Here is a 24171-nt window from a genome sequence, read left to right as displayed (position 1 = left end):
TAGACTGCATGACTTGAAAGGTCAATAACATTTTCACCAGTCTGTCCCTCTCACAGAAATATTTTTAAAACGGTGTTATTGGATTCACAGCGTCTTACCTTAATAGTCATCTCGGCCACAAAGATTGCGGTGAAAATGTAGTTGGACAATGTGAGGAAGATCCGCTCCTGTAGGAGAGAAGGAGGATAGACCTGGTTTAGTGCACATACTAATGGATAATTCAAAGTGATTCAAAATACACATTTGAAGCATGGTTTTCTACAGAGTTTCATTTCTTTGTCTGTCCTCTAAATTGATCTAGTGTACAGCTGAATAATGTATGAGGCAGCTATTTTCCTGTTGCACCCGCTAATGATGGCTAGCAGGCAATTACAAAGTTTATTATTTATTAGCACTACAGGAAATAGTCAAACAAAGCATCTGAGCCTGAACTGTTTCCGTTTAACAGTGGGGGGTGGGGGGGGGAAAGAATTACTCAGGGAACACGTGGCATTATACCACCTGTGGAACACTAAATATAATTTGTTGTGAATTAAAGATTTTAAGGCTGACAATTTACTTTTCCAAATTAAACAAGAATTTAGCATCTCACTCATTTATTTTTTCAGAAATAAACAGTCAGTTCAACAAGCTTGCACTTCATTTTGTATGCTAGCCTGCACGCAACAGAACACTAGCAGAAATAAGCTATTAGATATCTTTGCACACATAACTTAAAAGCATGGCTCAGTAAAATGTGTGCACGCAGAAGTAGGTGGGATGATATCTTTACTGAGGGCTGAGAAAAGAAAACAGGCAAACCAGCAGGAATAAGATCCCTTCACAGACTGCTTATGTACCCTACTTCCCCTCTGTCAGAGGAGACACAACTCACTATATGTATAAATGTGTGTGTGTGTGTGTGTGTGTGTGTGTGTGTGTATGTTTGCTGAGTGCATGTGAGTGGGTGGAAGTGGATGCCTTTCCCACGGCCTCCAACTAACATGGTCCATGCTCAGAGGAACAAACACACACACAGAGTGACGGCAGTCTGCAGCTCTTCTGCGAAGTCTCTGGGAATGTCAGGCATGACATTCACCGGGAATGCTGTCTTTGAGAGGGTTTATGAATTCCAGGCTTGACAGCAGCTAATTCCTGCTCCTGTGAACCGTTTTATAATTTCATTCACAATGTACTAACAGGCATGTGGTAGGGGACGAGAGAGGGAGAGAAGAAGTAGAAGATAGGGGAGTAATAGAGAAGAGAAGTGTGGATATTGGTGCCCTAAATCTTATTCAGAATGGCCTTAAATAATTTATTGGGTCAACAGTTGTCCTTAAGGTGTTTAATCACAAGCAGCTCCAGCATACAAGGTGTCATCTTTAGCTATTGCAGGTTACAAAACAATGCTGTAACTTGCTACTAGCCAAAATATATAAGAAGCTGAAACAATACAGGTCTTTATACTGTCAATGCAATTAGTAAACAATTATAGTCCTCCAAAGTTGTGCATTTTTCCTCCAAAAAAACATTCTTGAAAAATGTTTTTTTTCGACAGCCCTAGTTAATATTGATGGACAGTTTACATCCCCTGCCAACAGTGCCTGAATGTGATGTGATTGGTCGACATGTGACATGCGGTGTAAAAAGAAGAATAGAAAAGTACATTTACCTTTATCTTAACCTGTTCATAAAATAATCAATTGTTCACCAAAACAACACATGAAAATAGCTCTTTCTCGCTCAATTGCATGCAAAAAGCACACCAGTCGATCTAAATAAGACACTGAATGAAGGACGTAATTACACTTTTCAATGTGTTTAGAAAAGGAGAAAAGGACACATTTAAATATGTGGAACAATAAAGTAGGTTTAATAAGAATTTGCTCAGGAGAAGAACGGAAAGAATAAAATGCGAAATACATCCCAAATGGTGGTGATGTAATTCCTGATATGGCTGAGTCGCAACAACAAATCAAATCAAATAAACTAAGGAGCCCATAAATACAAATCTAAAATGAACCACTAGACATTGTCCACTTTCAGTATGAATTCAAACTGCCTTAAGCTCTATTTCATCCATGTGAAAATGTGTGATCTCTACATACTGTATATTTGTGGGTTAAAAACGTCCTGATTCCAATTCTATGGAAGTCTGGAAGTATAACTGGACACACATCCACACATTATGTTTTACTCTGTTTTCCTGTGATAATGTGATTGTTTTGTTACGATGTGTGGGATAAGCTCATGCTGATGGCCACTTTACATAGCAGTCTCTACCATCAGCGTGTGAATGGGTGTGAATGGGTATGTGTGACCTGTGGCAAAAGCTCTTTGAGTGGTCAAAATACTTGAAAAAAAAAGAGCTATACAAGTCTATTTACCGTTTACGATCTCTACTTATTCACATAATTTAATCTCAGGATAACAACACTGCTTTTTCCATGACAGCAAGTTAATTTATCATGAAAATTGCTGAAATTAACCAATTATAGTAAGAAAACCAGTGTTGTAATCTTGGGATATCAAAATAAATAAGCTGAGAACTTGAAAAAAAGAACTAAAATGTACTCATTATCCTGGAAAACGGAGTTGAGTAAAATGTACTGATGCATGCCTTCTTAGGGCTTCGGTAAAATACTGTCATTGTCAATTTTCATCACACACAACAAGTGGTTAGAAGATAGACTGACTGGAGATTGTTGTGGACATCGTTCAGTTCACTGTGGCATTGTTTCATATGCAGCCACAAACCTCCTGTGTTATCGAGCAGAGGAGAAAATAAGGGTCAACCCACAGTTCCTGGAAAGCTTTAATCACAGTCCACTGTGTATCACCATCTCTTTGTTCATGTGGTCTGGAGCCAATGATGTGGAAGCGGATAACTTAGATGGATTCTGTTTTATATTGTTGATGCTGATACAATTCAATTTTAAGCCCCAGACAATGATGTATTGTCCCCAAGATCAATTAGGAATAATAATCCATAATAGGTGGTATAATCAACCTAAATCATATCTATTGAGCAACAGGAAGGCAGTATCCAGGCAACCCTCCAGCACCGAATCAAAACAAGCAAGGGACTACAAACCGAATACAAAGAGTGTGACATCACTGCCATAAGGATAAACGAATTATTAAGCTCACATTCCACGACAAAATGTTACTGACAAACACATTTTATCTCTGTTGCAACAAGTACATTTCTTTTTAGGGAATATAACATATTCCTTTCGTCAAGCTGGGGCCATGGGTGAGGTTAAGCAGGCACTTCAAAAGAGTTGCAGCAGAGTGATAAATTATACATGTTTGGTTGCTATACACAGCCAAAACAGAATCAACGAGTGGAAATCGATTCACAGGCCTCTCCATTAATTCAAAACAACCCACACAGACAAACACACACATTGTGCAATGACCACCCGGGCAAAGGAGATCTGCAGCACTAAGCATCACAGCCCAGAAATGTAATGACAGATCATTTCTTATTGTGGGCTGGTTTGCTGTGTCATACTTTCCCATCTCAGTGCAGTAATGGCCTCAGGGTGAAGAATGGATTGGGCAGCCACAGCAGGAGGTTGACGAAAATATTCAGGATGTAAAAGATCTCTCTGATGTTGGTGTGGCTACAGTAGTGAAGGTGTGCATTTGTTTTAGTTATATTTGTGTGTGTGTGTGTGTGTGTGTGTGTGTGTGTGTGTGTGTGTGTGCAGAGGTGAGAGGCAAGAAATCATCCCATCTATCTGTATGTGTTCTGCTCTGCCGCTGATTAAGCCGGGCAGCCTGTGGGGCAGCCTCCAATTGTTGAACATCTCCTTTCCTGGACATTAGCCACGTACGCCAGCCCACAGATAATTGAATCAATTACAACAACGCTGTCTCCTCCGTGTTTCAGCCGCAAAACAAGCAGAACGGAGTGTTCCAGCGAGGCCGAACCGCAATTAGGCCCATCCACTGAACACCTCACTCAGTGAGGAAAAAAAAAAAAATCAAACAGTGATAATTATTGTGTTTTTTTGCATGGAGCGACTTGGCTGCGCTCTGCTGCTATTGCTGGAAGGACAAGGACTGAGATGTGTGTGTGTGTGTGTGTGTGTGTGTGTGTGTGTGTGTGTGTGTGTGTGTGTGTGTGTGTGTGTGTGTGTATGCAAGGTATTCAGCCAGCCCTCTGTATTTGAAGGGACGGTGCATTTCCTAAGGAGGTGATGGTGTTGAGTATGGCACACTGCCACAAATGCTTGGTAACAATCAACCAGAACGTATTCACTGCTTTATGTTCCACTATTTCCTCATTGAGCTACTGTAGTGATTGTGCCTCATTTGAGGGTGTGGGAGATGAACAGTAAACAAGTTTGGATCTGGTGACAGGTACTTTCTTCCTTTTTAAAAAAAAATCCATACCTGTTTGCACTTTAATGAGCTGCCAGGCAGGATTCTTTGTGATTTATTTGTATTTATTGCAAACACTTTCTACACATGACTGTACGCTGTTTGACTGTCAATTAGCCTGGCTTCCTTGTCACTACATTTCTTTCTTTGTCATTGAAGGCTGTGAAGACTCTATTGAGTAAATGGTCACACAGTGTGACTAATACGTTTTTTTTTTTTTTTCCCAATTCCAAAACTAAAGTTTTATACTCACAGCACTGCCGGACTCGATGTGAGGCCGCTCCATGGCGATCGTGATGCAGTTTAGGAAGATGATGATCAGCACAATGTGGTCGAACATCTTGTGGTTGATGATCTTATTGCACACGATCCGAAACCTGCCGAGATAGAAACATATATTAAACATCGAACAAGGTGCCCGCCTGTCCGTCAAACCAGCCACGCCTTCTGTGCCTAATTAAGCTTTAAGAAAAATCCAAACGGATGGGTGATAAAACAATTGACCCCTGTACAGCTTTTACGCATAAAAATGAGCTATAGAGACCAAATGGTCATTTTGAACAGGGTAAATAATGAGGATTCCTTGACTTCCTTGACACATTTTATTGCTGAGTCATGCCATCACTAGGGGTCTTTGCGCCTTTTGTTAATACATAAAATTTTCATTACTTAATTGATGTTCAAGTACAACGTGCAAAAAGATGATCCCCATTCATTATATACATTTTATTATCGCTGATGCATTCAGGTGTATGTAATGGAAGCAGAGTCCTTATAGTAGTTGGTCACATTGAATCTTCCAATAAAACGAGCGGTAGTGTAATCTACATTGTGTCCTATTTTAAAATGTTGCCATATATTCTGTCTTATAAAGCAGTTTTCACATATGCACTGCTGAAAATATCTAGATCATTTCAGGAGGACTGCTCCGGAGATTCTCCTGACCTGGCTGTTCACATAATGTTCACAAATTACTAGGGGACTAGCAGGAGAAACTCTGGGTGAAGTCCCAGAATGAAAGATTTGGCTCCTCCTGGAAACATCAGGAGTTTTTCAGGAGTTTTCTGCAAGTGTGAAAGCCCTATATATGACATAAATGTGTATGAGTTCAAATGTAGCAATCACAAAGGCACATCCAGGTTGCTAGCTTTGGAACGACTTGGAAAAGAAATGTTACGTCCTTTACAAGGACATTTGCTAAAACACTTAACATGTAATGAGGGATCACGTTCAATTAACAGTGAGAGGTCTTGTCACACTCACAGTAAATCTCTAATGAACCCTTGTAGAATTAGGAGTCATTAATTATGTCTGACTTTTATTACACAACACGAGAGGATTCGCAGTCCTTTAGCTGGTGACAGAAGAGATGAAGAAAGAGGGAACACTTGTTATGTGTCTCCAGAAAGGATCAAACTGTGCATCAAATCTGCTCACATTGCTTATATCAGTCTTAGTGTACAGCAGGGGACAATATTGAAAGGCTCAGATCTGGATCCACAGCTTTGTTTGGCAAAGCAGCAAGCATTTCCGAGTATTGCCGAGTCTGGGTGCATGTGTGTGTCATCAAATGTGGTGATGATTATTATGCATGCAGTTTAAAGACTGGTTGATTTAAATCTTCTTTGATAATTGCATGTCAGTAACCTTATGCTAAATGTTCAAGTGTCCTCTCTTCGTCCTCAGGGAAGAGGGAGAGAGAGAGGGAGAGAGGACACATGGCAAACACACGTCTCTGGTGCCAACTTCTCCACTCCTCTTTGAAGGGTCTGGCTGAGAACATTAAAGTTAGGTTCAAACACACACACACACACACACACACACACACACACACACACACACACACACACACACACACACACACAAATCAAAACCTCAGGCAAAACCTGTTACAGCATGTTCTAACATAAAGCAAAAAAAACCCTTCCAGTCGGACCTGGGATTTGAAACAGTCTCTGACATCTTAATGAACTGGTGTTGATATGCAAAGACTTTGACAAGTGTAGGAAGCTTTTTCCTCTGATGATATTTACAGAAACGTGAGTTGTTAAGATTGACCAAAATCATTTCTACGGTTTGCATTATATTGTTAAAATGTTTCCAGAAAATATTTTTAACGGTTCCATGAGTTAAAGGCGGGGTTGGCAATTTTCAGAAAAAAAGCATGATTTTGAAAGTAGCATTCTCTCAGTGCTCCGTCGACACACCAACCCCCTCCGCTCTCGTTCTCTCTCAAAAGCCACGCGCCTCGATTACATGCACGAGCGCCATTGGTACAGAAGTGGACCTCAGCTCATCGCTTGCATTGTGTAGAAACTACGTCGTCTCATGTCTCATTCAGCGGTAAATAAACACTCAACTTTATCATAATGCATGTTTAAAAAAAACAAAAAAAACGATTTTACTACTAACAATGAAAAACTCACAGTATAAACGCCGTCATCAGTGATGAACTTTGAGTGTGGGCTAGTGCACGCTAGAGGTAGAGAATGAGCAGGGAGACAGGGAGGCGTGATTGGTTCATCAGATTGGTACCTCGTGGCAGACATTGGTCGAAGTTTTTACATGTTTTACAACTGCTACAAATGACAGATTTTCTTTGTTCCTTTTTCAGAGCTCATGAGTTATTAATTCCTATCAGGACCTAAAGACAATTTCAACAAAAATCTTACAAAAGTGTATCTGGAGAAAATAACCTACCCTGCCTTTGAAGCTATGAATCTGTACAGTTTGACTCATTACTTTCCCATTTTTAACATACCTGCAGTAATCTGCAGCAGCAAACAATTTATTTTCCACATTTTCTTTAATTCTTTAGAAATCTCTAGAAGATATTCGCCGCTTCCCCTAATCACCAAGTTCTTCTTCTGCGCTTTCCAAGAAAACGATAGAGGCTGCATCACTTCTTGTTTCTTGCATTTCTGCTTTTATCAGGAGAGAGTTGACAGATGCCAAAACATTGAATGCTGTTTCAGCTGAAGGCTCTCATATGTTGAACAGTTTGCCACTGGAAAGTAGGAACATAAAAAGCTGAAACGTAAACATGCTGCAGATCATTAACCGCACACATTACTGTACTACTGAATCCCCGTCCCTGCTGTCTTTTTGTTCTATTCTTATCTGTATCTAATTATGTGTGTTTCATATGACCCATATCTCTAAGGAGTTACAGTGTAGTTCCATGTGAACTAAACATGAACTATATCAACCATATGGACACCTTAAGATAGCTCTGCACATACCAGGACCTTATGTTCACAGACTGCTGTTAAACATAAGGGCCATTTATACAGCTGAGGGACGTATCACAGTATGCATTTAAAGTCAGTCCCACTACTCCTCTCATTCAAAACTTCCCCTGCCGTAATCTGCAGCAGCAGCAGCAGTACAACAGCAAACACAAAGGCAGGTTGAGGTGAACGCGGGTACATTGGAAAAGCCACTGGACTCCCGCCTCCCACCACGCTCCTGTCTCTTGATGTGATTGTGAGCACAGGCAGGCGTCCACATGGGTTCAAGGCCAAAGTGGGCGCCACACAGAGCCTGTGTCCTCAGTGTCGCTCTCAACCGCAACTGAACCTTCCAGCCTGCTGTGACGGAAAGCCAGCTAGAGGCCCAGTTTGAGCCAAGATCCTGATTCCGGTTTCTTGATACTCTGACAATAATGGACTACAGGGAGCTTATCCTATTAACCTTTTTCCAGGTTGTATAATACAGCCATCAGAAAGGAGAACAATCCGGTTGATGAAATGGCTCAGTTTCAAGATTTTACTGTAGGTCTAAAATGCAACTCAATTGAGCCATTATTTATACCGATAGTTATGTTGGACCCCTGACAATAATTTAAAACACGTTAAGTGGACATTTCAATTCCTTTTAAGACTTTAAAAATGTGAACCATTATCATGAACCTAATTGTAATCCTTTTTGTAGAAACAGTACCTTCTTCTCAAGTCTCTTGGGTGGACCTTTTCTCTCTCTTATCATGTTATACAGACCAAAGCATCTAACACAATATGCTTCACAAACACAAATGAACCCCCCACCCCCCACCCCCTTTGTCATGTGTGCTTCCAATGCAATGTTCACGTGCACAGTGTAGACTTACCTGGTTGGCTAACTTGGCTTCTACTTTGATGAGTGGTGAGTTAGCACGTCTTCTTACAAGAACATGAATTCTATTTGTCTAAATAACCTGCTTTATAAGTGGCAGCTTCATCACACTGTTCGTCCCTCATATTTTATCATGTTTGTTTAACAATATATCGGACGGTCTGAGAGCGACCAGAGAATAGACGAGGCAGCGTTTGAAGCAAAGTAACCGTACACAAAAAAATACGCTCTACACCCTGTTTCTGTGAGTAAGCCCTCCAACGTCTTCCTATATGTACAGTACAGCACATGAACACTCACACAGCCTGGGCCGTCAGAACCGAACCGAAAACCATGACCAAAAAAACCGAGGTACATTTTGAACATTGGGCTGACTGAAGTTTTGCGACCCTAATGTATCATTTATTTGGCACTGAAATCTCCTTCAACTATGTGAATTGTTTTATGCTGTGTCTGAGAGCCACTGCATTGGAAACATCTGCTCATTTGCAACAACATTATGACACCGGTGATGGCTAACATTCCCTTTGGATGTGTGGCAGGGGGCTCCTTGTTTGATGTTTAATTAGCGAGTTGCAAGGCTGTGGTGGCAGGCTGGGGGCCAGTATGTTGCCTGGTGATGCCTTCATAGCCACATCCCCTAACAGACAGCAGCGATGCACGGATCAAAGCCCCAGAAGAGGAGGAGGAGTGAAGGAAATGGGGGCGAGGAAGGGTGGGAGGCAATGTATTCAGCACGTGGCTAAGATAACACGGCGCTCTCTCAGTAGGAGAAACTCCCTTCCCTCCCTTTGCTCCTACTTACTCACCCCTGACATGGCAGAAATGTGCAGATAAAAGAGACTTCTGAAAACAGAATGTGGGAGGGATATAGGAGGACAGAAAAAAAATGCTGTGCTCACACTGCGGCAAAAAAAAAAAACCCACTGCCATTGCATTCAGCATTATGGGATGTCAGTCAAATGCAATGTTAAAAATGATCTTCTTGTCAAGAGGAGGGCTCAGCTATTTCCTGTACACTGATAACACCAAAAAAAATGTTTAATTTTTTTAAAATGAATCTTTCTACACATATAACTTATAATTTCTCTCAACTTCCACAGGAGGAGGTTACAAACCTTCAGACAGCTGTGGTGGACTCAGAACTTCCATGAATATGTTAAAGCCAGTATTAAGGGGAGAGAACCTGCGGGACTAAGAGCAGGGCAGAGAGGTGGAGATATGGAGATGAGTAGAGTTCATATATTACCTCAACTCTGGAGGGAAGAGGTAGAGGGACCAGGTGTCCCTCTGTCGACACCACTCCGGCTGTTTCTTCTCCAGCCAGTGAAACATTCTGGCAACACGACCCTGGGGAGGGTAGGGAGTGCACACTTCATTGATTATTTATGTATTCACTATTGCTTGTTGCATAATTTGGCCCAAAAGTATTCTAAACATATACAAGTTTTTGATTAGTTTTTCTCTTGCACATGCTGTATGAATAAATCAGGGATTACCAAAAAAAGGCAAACAGATACAAGGGGCATGCTAATTTAAGAAGAATATGCATTGCTAAGATTCTAGCTGCTTAAATTGCTCCTAACTTAAATATGTCTTTAAACTGGGAATATTATTGTATTTTTTGTTTGAACAGAGGCATAGGAACAAGCAAACATGCAGACGGACTGACCACGTTGGCCTCCTCCTCTGCATTCTCTTCCTCAGTGTTGTCCTCCAGAGAGACATGAGTGGGGCCCAGGACTGATGGAGAGCCCTTCCCATTGCAGTCGCGATGCTCCGGGGGCAGCAAGTGGCCCAGTGAGGGGGGTCTGGAGCTGTGCATGCTGGCTGAGCGGTACAGGTATGGCACCTAAACGAGGAAAAGGACATTAAGGGCAGAGGAGATGTATAAAGGCATGTGTAAATGATCCTACTCAACTTGTGTTCTCCAGAAGATTCATGAAGCTTACAAGCAAACATTTTTATTATATCTAATATGCATGCATGATCCAAAGTCATCGTTTTTTTGTATTCTTTGTTGTTGAACAAAAAAAGGGAAAGACGTGTCAGTTTTCTCTGACATCTTCTGCTTAGAGCTGTGACTGGGATTAAACCAGTGAATGAGAATGCTACATCTGAGCATGTGACATGTCAAGTGAGCAGGCGTTACAATTTGTGAAGCTTGGGGTGTCATTATTATTGCTCCCCCATTGTTTGATAGATTTACAGCATGTACCTGCAGCAGAGCATCAGGAGGCAATTCCATGGAGCTCCGAGTCTCCACTGACTCCATCCTCCGATGTCGGGGTCCTCTCTGTGACTGGGACAGGGAGTCCGTCCTGGTCAGAGAGGCATCATCTTCATCCATCAACCCACCTCCTCCTCCTCCTTCTTCTCCTCCACCTTCCCCTTCCTCCGAGCTGGAGCCACCCTCCCCAGAGAGGAGGGATCGCCGCTCCCCCGACTGCCGCTTCTGTCGTTTGAGTGAAGGGGCACGACTCAGGCTGTTCCAGCTGGACCGGCGACTGGTCCTGCCGCTGCCAGAACTCCATAGGGCATAGGGGGAGGCGCTTCGGGCACTGGTCTGGAGCAGGTGGACGACCAGGTGGGCAAGGGGAAGTCAGAGTGGGATGTAGGAAGCAGGAGGAAGGAGAATTACCAAAGGGACTGCATGTCAAATGTGTTGCTAAAGTGTCTCGTTTTGTTGGGAGCTGATTTCAATTAAAGATTCATACTGAGAATCAGACAGCAGCAGATGCAGAGATCTGGGCTTATGTTCTTCAATCTTGAGGCTAATTATAAGCTTGTCATATAATTAGTGGCGGTAGCAGCAGTAAATGTGTTGGACCAGCATGCAACATTAATCATCATCAATCACTATGACTGCAACACACCAGCAAAACATGGACATAGATTTCAGAGAGACTCTTAAGGGCACGCATTCTCTCACATACGTATTCATTTTGGCTTGCTGGCATCCTGGAAATGGGTTGTCACGATCGGATTGCATGCATTTGGTGTGAGCTGAAATGATTTTACATGTACAAACCGGAGATCTTTCATAGCTCGCTGGGTCTACGGAGATGTTGCTCCCTCGGCGGGAATCGAAGCCCACGGCGGGTTCACCGCCGACAGGCAACTTGGGTATGGGCATTGGTGTGGCAGCCGTGTGGGTAATTAAAGGTGGAGTCAGGCTGGTCTTCAGGTCCACATGACCGTTTACTGGCACTACTAGCACAGGAGAGAGGGGTCAATTGGAGCGTGGGGATGGGTAAGAATAGGGATTGTGTGGGGTTTGAGGTGAAGAATAGAAGACATGAATAAAATGATTTCATCCCAAATGACAGAAGTGTGAAACAGAAGGGACCAAACTTAGAACACTTGATGATAAAAAAAACAAACTTTAAAGGCGAATAAAAGTAAAAAAAAACCGTATAAAAACAACTGGGGGAACAGAGAACAGTATGAGGTGGCATATGGGTGCACCCTCAGTAATGCAGCACAGCGTACTTAAAATGGATGCCTCGTACTGGTACTGAGCAACATGAATATTTCAGCAGGGCATTAATCTTATGGGATGCGTGGGAGAGGATATTATGTTTGGCAGCAACACAAATACATGACATGCAGAGGGAAATGCAACTTTAATAACGCTAATTCCTCCGTCTTCCGACTTTTATCCGAGGCCTAGAAGATGTATATTAGACTCTTCCAGCTATGTAAGCAGTTTGATGCAGAGCGTCAGAAGGAGCTGAAGGGGGGGGGGGGGGGGGGGAGGGTGATACAGTACGTCTGGGACTTGTTCTCCATACAGTAGTGTTTCCACTGGGCTTTTCAGTCTGCGCGAACAGTAATTAGAGGGGATGGGAAACCGGCGTATGAGGAATTATGGATGAGGCTGCTGTTCTGGTTTGATGCTGCGCAGGGAGACAGGCAGACACGTGCCTACTGAGTGAGGTCTGAAACCAACTGAGAGAAAAAAACTGAGAACAGGAGACCACTGACACGGAAAAAAGGTGGGGCAGATGTTTGAATAGGGCAAAGTTTTAGAAGCCCCTGGCTTAACCAGCTGCTGTATCACAATCTTTAACATACATTTTGTAAGAAACACAAGAGGGTAAGTAATCTGCGGGGGGGCGGGGGGGGGGGGGGGGGGGGGGGGGGGGTTTGACAGAGATTAGTGAAGCAAAATGCAAACAGCTACAAATGCAAACACAGATGGTTCAAGTTTTGCAAGTGTGCTCAACGGGGGCTTTGATAAATCACAACCGAGTTGAATTGATTCCCCCACATTCCACTTGATTCACGGAGTGGGTAGTGATTGTGTTCTGAATCCACAGGTACAGTTTATGTGTGTGCCTCACCTGCAGACGCTGATAAATCCTTCTTGCTGCCGTTAACATCCTCCATACTTCGTGCACAGGAATCAATCTCAGAACCTGATTTAGAAGCATCCCCCTTGACACACAAAAGCACATAAAAGTGTTAGCCGAATACCCCTGTGAGAAAAATTAAAAAAAATCTCTCTTTCTTGGTAGAGTTAATAGAAAGCAGCTGGGTTGAAGTTGCCTCTAAACACAGATCCCTGCTTTGCTGTAGCTTAGTCACAATGATGCATCAATCGTCGTTCAGATTGGACCCTTGGATCACTCCCTAGAGGCAACCACACTCCTGTAAGCGGGGCGGGTGAGGTTGCGGTCTCCCTAAACCCTGAGTTCAAATCTCACAGGGTGCAGAGAGAGAGGGTGAGAAAGATTAATTGTAGATACTGCTGTCATGCCAGGAGGGTGAGAAGATTCTTAGAGAAACCACACTGAAACTCAGCAAGGAAATGGCAACATTATAATTTCAGAGAGCCTGGTCCGCAGTCAATAAAGCTACAAGGCATTTTGTTTTTAACTCGTCCAGACCCTAAGGAGCTTCAGTGTGGTTGCTAGATACAATTTTCACACTTAAACACACAACTCACACCAGGTGTACATAATTGTAGTGTAAGGCACTCTGCAAACCAGCAACAGAAATTGGCTTTTGTCAGAAGAGCAGAAATAGGTATGCCTTGTTTTGATGTCAAAGTAAGTTCTTCTCACTGCCTCACGTTCACTTACAGAACATCTCATCTCCACATTAGTGTGTTTCAAAGAGTTTTTCTAAGGCTAACAATTGCTCTCTCCTTGCTGCTGCTTTACACTGCCCCCACTTCCCAAACTACTGCAGTATATCTCAGAGTTCCCTGCGTGTATTTGTAGCACTATGCCAGAGCCAGCAGACTCACCAAGGGCCTCCATTTTAAAATTAACAAATTAATGTCTTGATACTTCCCAAGAGTTTAAGAGTAAGACTAATCAAGTGTGGATGTTGTGAATACTGAGTTTGTTTACTGCAGGAAAGGTACGACTGCGTTTGAGACATCGATTTGTTTTTTTTGTAATTAAAGCCACTTATTTTGTGTACTCGACTGATTTCCCCGAAACTGTGAAGTGTGGGAAAATAAGTTAAAGAGAACAGATGCTAATGAACAAGCAACCAAGAGGCTGCTTAGAGACTTCATGTTTTTGCCGTGCTCATCACATTTCTGCAACTCATTTCTCTTTAGAAATGTAGGCTCCCGGCAGGGAACATGAAGAGCCCAGGGATACTTTTAAAAACTCACAATAATAAGAATTTAATTTCTATTAATGAATATCTTTAATGGCCCTCTTTCTTCTACATTTTATGATTGCGTTGTAATGCTTTGGGCATTATAGTATGTTGTTAGCATTTAGCTTTAAGCGTTACTGAAAGTATTGACATTTTTGATTGTTGCTTTTTTTTAATAGCTGATTTATTCTTCCAGCATTTTAATCAATATTTTTATTTTCTGCAGTTCCTTGTTCAGTCTTTTTTTAGTTGCGTGTTGACAGAGGTAGCCTTTGAGCTCAATAAAACACTCAGTGAGAAACATCCTTCAATAATCCCAGGGCCTGGTTCACAGAAGAATTGTGCAGCATTTGCACCCACTAAACCTGAGCCTGATCTAATTTACAAAATACAGAAGGGTTCAATGCACTCCTACATTTGCTGCAGATCAAACAGTATCTCTGTGGGCCAGTGCTGTTTGTTTGTATTTTAATGAGCCATTATGTTGTCCTTTAGGGGGGCAATTGACCCTTTCTATGCAAATCCAACTATATATGAATTTATAATAAATATTCTGTAAATACAGTCTGAAAATATTACTGCAAAACCACTCTTATTTAAATAACCAGAGGTTAAATCAGTCCTGGGCTTTTCAACGGCTCGACATTTCATCCACACATTTGGGGAGGTCTGGAGCTGTTGCACATGTGAAGGATACAAGGGTTGTTGTTTTTTTCTTAAAGCTCTCCTTGCTTGCCCCATTCAAGAAGGAAGCTTTGTTTTAAACTGTGAAACTCGTTTTATATTTTTCGAGTTTGGCCTCAAAATACACTTGAGAAGGTTTCCCCAGATCTCTTTGAGCTCATTGTCATTATGTTGACAACATAGCGCTCTTTCAGCGTAAGAGCACAGATCTGTGCAGAGTGAATGTGCAGATAGCCTCTCTCCCGATTCAGACACAAAAGAAAGAACTGTGGAGCAGGACAACGGTGTGGGCGTGCTTGCGCCTCAATATTTTTAGCACTATGTGCTTTGTGAATTAGACGTCTAGACTGAGCAGATAATGGGAGCAGATGATGAGCACTTTTTGAAGCTATTAGTGGCTGTAATCCATTCTTTGTGACTCAGGCCCTGAAAGTGCTCCACCTGCATACTTTTTATTTCAGAGACATTTCTCAGATTAAAATGCAGTAATCAGCTGTTCAGTTTTGTTATTCTTGATTGACTAGTATTTCATCTGCATCTTCTATTTTATTTCATCTTTGTATGTTATGGAGCTACCACAAAATGGAGAGGTATTTGTGAACTTAAAACAACTTGGCATATAGTGCTTACTCTAATTCTAGTCAATTAGCATACACACCATCAGGGCTAATTTTGTCTTTGGTCATGTACTCATTTCTTTCAAAAACACATTCACCATTACACTGACAGCAAATACCCACAACAATTTATCCCCAAACATAATCGCAGAAAAAAAACACCGGTGTAACCTCAGTTTGTGCCTCTTTTCTGCAGGGCTCATCAAGCCACAGGTAATCAGTCAGAATAGAGAGCTCTGATAGGACAATACCAAGTGGAGTGCAAGGCTCATCTGTGCTCTTGTTTTACAGTTTGGGTGTATGTGTGTGTAAGGGGTGGGTGGGGTCAAAGAGATAGTCCTGGCTTTGGTCCCAGCTGAGAGGTGCTCAGTTAGTGTTAGCTTGTGTCTGCAGCAGCCTCTGGTCATTTTAAAGGTCAGTCTGACGGAGTGGTTGGTACTCACTGTAAAATCAAAGTTAGGCCATGGACTTTGTTGTGGTGACCTTGTAGTGCAAGAATAAGGATGAGACCTGACAGGCCTATGTGAAGAGCAACAGGACAACCTGACCCTCATCTCTCCTTTGTGAGGCACACAGACAAAATATGAAACCCTAAGATTCTCGTATGGTAACAGCTCTGGTTTAGTGAGCACTGAGATCAGCCTTATAGCTGCAGGACAAAAACACAGGCACACATTGACTACAAATTTGCGCGCAATCTTTCGCCACTCAGTACAGTTGGTATATTTACTACAGGGCACTGAAACACAGACTGCTTAATGTGTCTTTTGCAGCTGTAGTATAACAATTTCAGAGTTTACCTGTTGCACTAGCAGCAGGTCAGGACTGAAACTGTGCAACTCTTTCTCAAAAGCTCAAGCTGACCAAAGATCTGTTCTGCCCTTATCGTCAGGAGTGCACAGTACAATTTAGAAACCCAGTCAGGCAGTCAACAGGCTGCTGAGAAGAAGCCCTCACATCAGTGAACCTACATGAGACTAGGGGGAAGAGATTAATCCAGCTCAGACATGATTCTGATTTAAAAAAAAATATTTTTCACCCTCTCGCTCCCCTTTTTTTTTTGGCGGCGGCGGCAGGGGGGGGGGGGGGGGGGGGGGGGGGGGGGCAGGACTCAAGGGAAATCCCTGGTCCCCAAATAGCCAGGCTGTTTAGATAGGCTGTTTACACTCTGCCACCCCAATTTGGGCATGGTGGTGGGAACAGGAGATAGGCCAGACCAGGCCTGCTGCTGATAGCCAGACAATAATGGACACCAGCAGCACACAGGGGGATCTCTATCATATCCCTTTAAAAAAAGGGTGTAAATAGGCGGACAGAGGGTGGATGTTGATAGGAGGTAATTGTGTTTCTGTATGTGTGTGTTGACCAAAATTGAATCCTTCCACAGCAGCATTAGAGACTGGAATTAAATCAGATACGTGTGCTGTTATACTGTATGCCGCTAAACCAACACCAAGGATTTAATGGCATCCGCAAGAATAATTAAATGGAAACCTATATTTCAAAATCTAAATACAATTATGTAACCATTATTTTACTCATTTTCATCTGTGTAAACTTTTGCTAAAATGCAATAAAGAACAGCACATGCTGACAGTTGGGTCCCCAGCTGAGCAGGTATTTGTTTTGTGAGGGAAAGTACTAAAACTTTCATGAAATCCATTCAAAATTATTTTAGTCTCAAACAACACGGTGTGTGAGATACCAAAACCTCACCCATACCACCATGAGGATAGCTGAATTGGATTAAATTCAAAATGGAAATCTAATGGAAAACTTTTTTTTCAATTATTCCTCATAACCTCTCGATATCAAAAATTGTATTTCAAACAAATGCATTTTTCTTTTTCATCACTAAATCCACACATAATGCGCAGACACATTTCTAGTTGCTTTATTAATTTATTAAAAGCTTCATCATTGATTTAATGATTTAAATGTAATATAAATTGGTCCTAGAATACCCAGAAGATGTACAATGTGTGCAAGGTGGTATACATTTCAAAGAGGCAAACAAAAAAAAACAGGTTAAACCATTAGAATCAGCCAGCAGACTCCGCTCAAACACCCATCTGAAGCTTAGAACTCGATGGTCCTCTGTATTTAAGGAAGAGTCCAAAAGAGATTAGACAAAAAAAAAAAAAGAATCAGAGCATTTGCCTATTGGAAAAAATGTCCTGGTTTAGGTAAGGATTCAATTCATCAGTGTAAAATTAAAGGACAGGGAAAAGACTGTCTTGTTTTCAAAGGCCTCATTTCCCAGAGTGCACTGGCCTTGCCTTAATAGTCATACAAACAAAGCTGATCCGCCTCCTTTTTATTAGCTCTAAACCTGTAGCCTGGTTGGATTTATCTGGCTCTACCAGGGCTTTCCCAAAGAAAATACTTATTCAGCCCCAACCTGTTCTCCTCTCTTCTTAACTTTAAAGGTCACATATTATGCAAAATATACTTTACCATGTTTTCTAACACTAATATGTGTCTTTAGCCTGTCTACAAACCCCCCAGTTTTGAGAAATGTCCATCCTCTGTGTCTTTTGTCTGCGCCACTTTTCAGAAAATGTGTGCTCAAACAGGCTGTTTGGAGATTTTCCCTTCATGACATCACAAAGGGCAGTAACCCCTCCCCCAGGTGGGTGACACTCACACAGCTGGGTGTTTGTTCTGTCCACTCATCCGCCTTCTTACCCTTAAAAATAGGGCATGGCGAAAGAAAGTCCAAGCCCTTCCAGAGAGGGGCGTGGTCAGACACAGCTCATTTGCATTTAAAGCTACAGACACAGAAGCAGCCTGTTCGGAAATAGAGGGGTTAATAGGAATGATAAAATATAGGGTCAAGTGAATTTGTTAGCAAGAAGCTTCAAAGACATGGTTGGGGAGCTCTGAGACTTATTTAAACTTGATGAAAAGGAGGATAATATGTGACCTTTAAATCGATCCCCCAGCCAGATAAAATGAAGCTGAGAGAGGAAGACTTAGGCAGCACGAGCGTAGCTTTCTTACCCCGAGGCTGGAAAAGAAAAAAGTGAGGGGAGGGGGGCCTGGTTGGAGTAAAGCATTCGCCCTGGGATTTGATGTGGAGTCTGCTTTTTAAGTTAGACAAGAAAAGAAAGAAAAACACGCAAAATACAGCAAAGTGAAGAAATTCTTAAAGCTCTTTGTAGTCTCTTCTACTGAACGGTCACAAATTTCCCAGTTAGTATTTCGCCTCATGCAGAAAAGCAGGTGAGAGGACTTTTTGATAATGTGGTACATTCTCTGGCAGCCAGGTTGGAGGTTATAAGCATGGCAACATAGGCGAGCAACTTGACTTCTGTACTTGTGATTCAACAGCAAAGAGATTTGTTCATTTTGGTATTTTGGAAGAGGCTGGTTGAAGTGACACATTTAGTTCCACATCAATATCAATGTCCGTTTAATGATTGATTAAATCTGCAATTTCTATTTGGTGGTTTTAACATTTTTTGGCTCATTTTATAGATAGCAAAATGTTTTTCTTGAGTCACTCTTTAGAATCATTTAGGTGAATTCTAATACCATGTTACAAAACTACACTACACTACATGCACTCTTCACTTTAGAACTCCAGTTTTCTGGTTGTTGCTTTGGATATAATTTGACAAACATTAAATTATCATCATTTTTTTTAATGTTAAGATCTCACAGTGTCTTATTGGACTAAATTTTTAAAGTAAAAACAACATTAATACTCCATCTAAGACTCTGTTCTGCCAGTAATTCCTTAAAACTCACAGCTGTGACTCGAGGGGACGACTGAATTAAACTTTGAACAGAGGAAACTACCAGACCAGCCTTAGAGATGGCTGCCTTCTTCCGTCTTCACCCCTTACCTCAACATAATATACATCAGTCTTAATATAAAGAAATCCTGAATTCACATTAAATGTTTAAATACATATTTTTGTGGTGTGGTTAGTTAATCATCACACTAATGCCACAGGTGGATATTGGATAGCAGCAATAATAGACATTTTTTAACATTGTCTAAAATGACTCAGTATCTGAGCCAACTAGCTTGCTACAACGTAAAGATAACTAGTAGGCTACCACACTTTCTGAAAAAAAGAGAGAGTCACTCTTGTGAGTCAAAGACATAAATGGTTACAGCGACCCACAAAATTAGAAGTCTGAGCCTTGAATTCTGTTTTCATTTCAGAAACTTTACACCCCTACAGTTTGGCCTGCGTCTATGGAGTAGAGGGGAATGATTGTTACAGTTAGAAAGAAAGCACGTGTTCAGGGTTGAGACTCATAAATAGTGGATTGATTTAAAATGCCATATATAAAGTCAGTGCTTCTCAAAGTGTAGTCTTGAGCGTCTTGTTGTTATGGGCAGGACTCTCAGAATTGTAAACTGTTTGGAGTTGTTCCTGACTTCTCTTTTGGCTTGGTGAATTTTTTTGAAAGCACTCGATATTTTCTAACACAGTTACTCATCTTGTGTACTGATGATTCAACTGCTAGAGCTTTTGTCCATTCAAGCCTTGGAAAAGCTCCAATTGCAAGCCATTTGATGCTCTCTGTGAAAGGAGAATGAACTGGACATGTACTTTCTGAAGCTGTACTCTGTGCAATTGGGTTGGCAACGAGACACTTAGTAGCAACATCTGAAAGAGTCTGCGTATAAAAGAAACATTATGCACGGCTTTGTTGAATGAATGGCCCAAAACACAGAATATTTTGTTGTTGTAATTGGGTGAATTTGCATATAAATGATTATAAATCTGCTGATTTGTTAATCAGATTCAGAATCAGAAATACTTTATTAATCAACCAAATAATGCACAAAAGCAAAAGTGAGAACAGACCTACACAATCTCTGAGTAATCTTGCTACTAGATGCATATAACCTTCGAACTGTGGCTGTTTCGAGATGTGATACATCATCACAAAGGCTCTACGGGTAAGGGTGTTGGGAGTGGGCCAAGAGGGTGGGCAGAGGGGAGGTAGAAGTAGGACGGTAAGACGATTAAACAAGGGAGGGAAGGGAGAGCTGCAGTGCTTTACATACCCCTGACTCTACAGGCAGCTGAATCAGGCTCGGCTGGACATGCAAGTCCTCCCGCTTGGTCACTTCCTATAGTGGAAGTGAGAGTTGCAGCCGGACAAGGGAGGGAGGCGCACACAGGAAAAGATGCACAGAGGTGAGAGGTGGAACCATTGCAGTGGACAAGAGCAGAAGGAAACAGTTAAAAGGAGAGTCAGCCTGTTGGTAACATCTTGACTTTACCATGCAACAGAGCAAATCAAAGCTACTGTCCTGGATCACAGTGTGCAGTCATGTGCTGCACATGTCGAAAGCATGAAAAGTCAGGACAGCAAAGAGCAGAAGTGAAGAGCACAGCTATGTTTTTACCTTCCATTCGTTGTGTCCGGTCATGTTTAGTATGAAAGTCCGACAGCAGTAATGAGAATGGACTTGACATATACATTGAATGACACTGCAGTCCAGCTATGCATTGTTCAGGACATTTTGTGCTCAGAATGGAAGCGTGCCTTTGCAGCAGACTGTCATGTAGCTCTTACCCTGCGTGTGTGCGCTTTAATGTGATGTGCATGGTGGCATGTGTATTTATTGGCATTGTGAGAGGTGTTATAGAAAAGAACAACTTTAGTCTCTCTGCTGTTATATAGGTCTTAAGTGAAGTTTAATAGGTCTCCATGAAAGAAGAGATTGGTGTGGTTGCACTCTCTGCAGCGGATATTGAATCCTCTCACATGTACACACCATAACAACCTGACACACTGAGAGAAAGTGGTGGATGAGATGAAGATGATGGGTGAAGGAAACAAATAGAAAAAAAAGTGTTGGGGAAAAAATACCTCCTTAAGAAGATTTCCCCTTTGCCTTTACACTCAAAGCAATAAAGACATTGAGCGATACACTTTTTTTTTGTGCATGGCTGCGTGTGTCTCAGCTCCACAGCCATGTATCTCTCCTGGCTTGGCTCACGTCGTACAAGCGCCCGTTACCTAGCAACCCTGACGCAAGGAAAGTTTGGGCCGACTAAAAATAAACTTAGTGTTTGCAGAAAAAGGATGTTAAGTTGAAAAAAGAGAGGGAGAATGAAGCCGACAGCTACGGATACAAAGGGGGGAGAACAGATCACAAGCTGAAAGACCTAAAGGGGGCTGCGACATTCGGTGGCGTGTGTGTATCTGAGTGCGTATATTTCAGTGTTTTTGAAGAGTTCTCTCTTACCTCCCATAGATTTTGACAGAGGTAAAACTTAAACAAAAAAAGACACTTTAAAATTCCTTTTCTTTTTCTATTTCTGTTAAAAAGTGACTGCACAGTATTAGCTTCAAAATTAGCATCATAAGCAAAGTGCCTCTTAATAAAAGTTTGCAACTAATATTTCGTTCTCTCTTTAGCTGCCCACAAGTCCTCTATATTTGACTCTCAGCAGCTTCAATGGTCAGTCAGTTGGTATTTATTTGCTGCAACGTTAGCTTACATCCTTCAGCAGGGAGGCAGCTGGGGCTGTTTTGCCCTTTGTGGGTGCTTTGAAAAGAACATGCTTTCTTTTTGTGGTATTTTTTGCAAATGGCTGAAAAAGCTACACTATTCTTTTCTTAAAAATGTTAAAGTTTTTTGGGGGCTTTTTATGCCTTTATTTAAGAGACAGGACAATAGATAGAGTCAGAAATCAGGGACAGAAAGATGGAGGGGAATGACATGAGGGAAAGGAGCCACAGGTCGGATTCACCCCTCCCCCAGGACTAAAGCCCCCGGACACTAACCACTAGGCCACCGATGCCCCATCTTTTTGTTAATTTGCTCTAAGTGTAGGATTCATCCCACACTGAACAAAAGTGGGTTTGCTAGCTAGTGTTTTCAGTCTTTCTACATACAACTGTTTTTGATGTCAAAAATTACCAGTCAATGACTAAATGAATGTCAAAATTGGCAGAATATCAGAAATTACCAGATAGGTAAGAGATGATCTCACTGGAGTGAAATAAATAAAATAAAAGATTGAATACATTTTCCTCTTATTGGATTTGACCAAAAAGAATCACATGTCAAGATGAAACATTAAGGATTAAAGAATGCTTGGCTTAACCTCAGCTTAATTTGAATTCTGGCACCTATTCTGGTCTTAGCCTGCATTAAAAACCTTCATCCTATGCAGCTCAGTGTCTCATACCTGATATTTGTACAACAGATCAGCTCAATAGCAATAGAAACCCATTAGAATGAATCAATTTTTTAGACCGCTGTCAGCCTCTCCCTGCCACCCCTTATATTCTCTCTCCTCTCATCCAAAGAACCAAAGACAGTCAGAGATCAAAGCGGAGGAGCCGACACCCCTTACAGACAGAGGGGGGGGGGGGAGGGGGGGGGGGGGGGGGGGGGGGGGGGCAGTCAGGTAGAGACTGGCTCAATACTCTTCCCATCTGTCTCACCCTCTTTTTCTTACCTGCACTATCTCTATCAGTCCCAAATACAAGGGATCACTCCATGAGTTTCAACTTCCTTGCTTAATACGGACCTACATATTTCAGGGAAACTATTCTTCTCAGCAGCTGTCTCTTATAAAACATATTTCTATATCTTTTAGTTGTCTCTTGGTTTTTATTGTCTCAAAGAAGAATGAGAAAATATAGTTTGTGGGTGGACAGCGTACTACTCTTCATTTTTTGACAAACAAAGAGTTATACTAGGGATGAAGGTGTTAGGTATGACAAGAAGGCATCTGTAACGGATGTAACAGGACATGTTGGTATGTAAACGGTCACTGTCTAGTCTAGCAGACATAGTCGTCTTATGATGTACTTTATGGCATGACTGCATTGGCAAAAAAAAAAAAAAAAAAAGAAGCAGAACAATAATAAGGTTGACTGCTGAGATAGTGGGAAAGAGTGGGAGGACAAGAGGCTGACAGAGAGATGAAGATGAAGAGGAGAGGATAAACACTGCAACATAGTGTGCTCTCATATCTTCACCCACTGCAGAGAGTACAAGAAAAGGTACAGGTTAATGCCTACAGGGTCTGTGAATGTGTTATGTAGCCTGTGTGGGCATGAGCATCCATCCATTAGGATTATTATGGTTGCCTTTACTGAAAAAAAAGGATTTTATTGAGTAATGTAGCCTCATATTTCTGTTTTAAAAACTATTTCTCAAAAAGAAAGAAACATCAGAGTATGATTATAATAAGAGTATATAGACACTACTTTCCAAAGGACTTCCTTTTTTACAGAAATAATTGTGGTTACGCCTGGAAGCGAGCCAGCTCAGTCTGCAAGGTTACTTAGCTCACTTGTTATCAGAAGAAGAAAAACAATCCCACCCAGGGGGGAAAAATCAGACTCTAAAGACTTAAGGAAAAACTGGACTGAATTTCAGGAAAGAATAGTGAAGTTGTAATACAGAATGGTTAGTTGTGTACGTGTGTCCCCAGCCAACACTATACCTCTGTCTGGAAACCTTCAACCAAGATGGCCACCAGCAAGTTGAAGAGGACATAGTTGCCGAAGGTCATGAGCGCAATGAAGTAGAGGGCGGCCACGGGGGAGGTGGACGCCATGCCATTGTAAAGTACCTTGTTCCAGTCCTCCTGTGTTAGAATCTGGTGAGAGAGGAGATGGAAAAGTATTACATTATGTAGTAGTTACATAGTATTTGTTTGGTGATTGACTGTTTGCTGTTCCAGGTTTTCCATCTCGCAAGTGTGAACCAACAGACGGAGATTTATCACACCAAAGTCTGGGGAGGTTCTGACAACATTGGATGGTTGAT

At 41.8% G+C, this 24171-nt stretch overlaps 1 protein-coding gene across 13 annotated transcripts in view; it reads right to left on the bottom strand.

Moving 5' to 3' along the window:
* The window catches only part of cacna1g (calcium channel, voltage-dependent, T type, alpha 1G subunit), a 165655-nt gene that overhangs the window by 57419 nt on the left and 84065 nt on the right, over positions 1-24171 (bottom strand). For 8 of the 13 annotated variants that reach the window (XR_009665915.1, XM_061028047.1, XM_061028049.1 and 5 more), the window contains exons 12-20: positions 23846-24001; positions 20437-20502; positions 12831-12924; positions 11516-11697; positions 10703-11050; positions 10157-10336; positions 9734-9834; positions 4625-4748; positions 99-167 (exon numbers count right to left, since the gene is read on the bottom strand). Coding sequence is in view for 12 of the 13 variants with exons in the window: in XM_061028047.1 (XP_060884030.1) it covers positions 99-167; positions 4625-4748; positions 9734-9834; positions 10157-10336; positions 10703-11050; positions 11516-11697; positions 12831-12924; positions 20437-20502; positions 23846-24001 (1320 nt within the window). In the remaining variant the exon portion in view is untranslated. The remainder of the gene's footprint in view (positions 1-98; positions 168-4624; positions 4749-9733; positions 9835-10156; positions 10337-10702; positions 11051-11515; positions 11698-12830; positions 12925-20436; positions 20503-23845; positions 24002-24171) is intronic. The other 5 variants (XM_061028044.1, XM_061028042.1, XM_061028043.1 and 2 more) reach the window with 3 other exon arrangements.

Source organism: Labrus mixtus, chromosome 21, assembly GCF_963584025.1.
Source record: "Labrus mixtus chromosome 21, fLabMix1.1, whole genome shotgun sequence".
Taxonomy (NCBI): Eukaryota; Metazoa; Chordata; class Actinopteri; order Labriformes; family Labridae; genus Labrus; species Labrus mixtus.
This window is presented reverse-complemented; position numbering and strand designations above follow the sequence as displayed.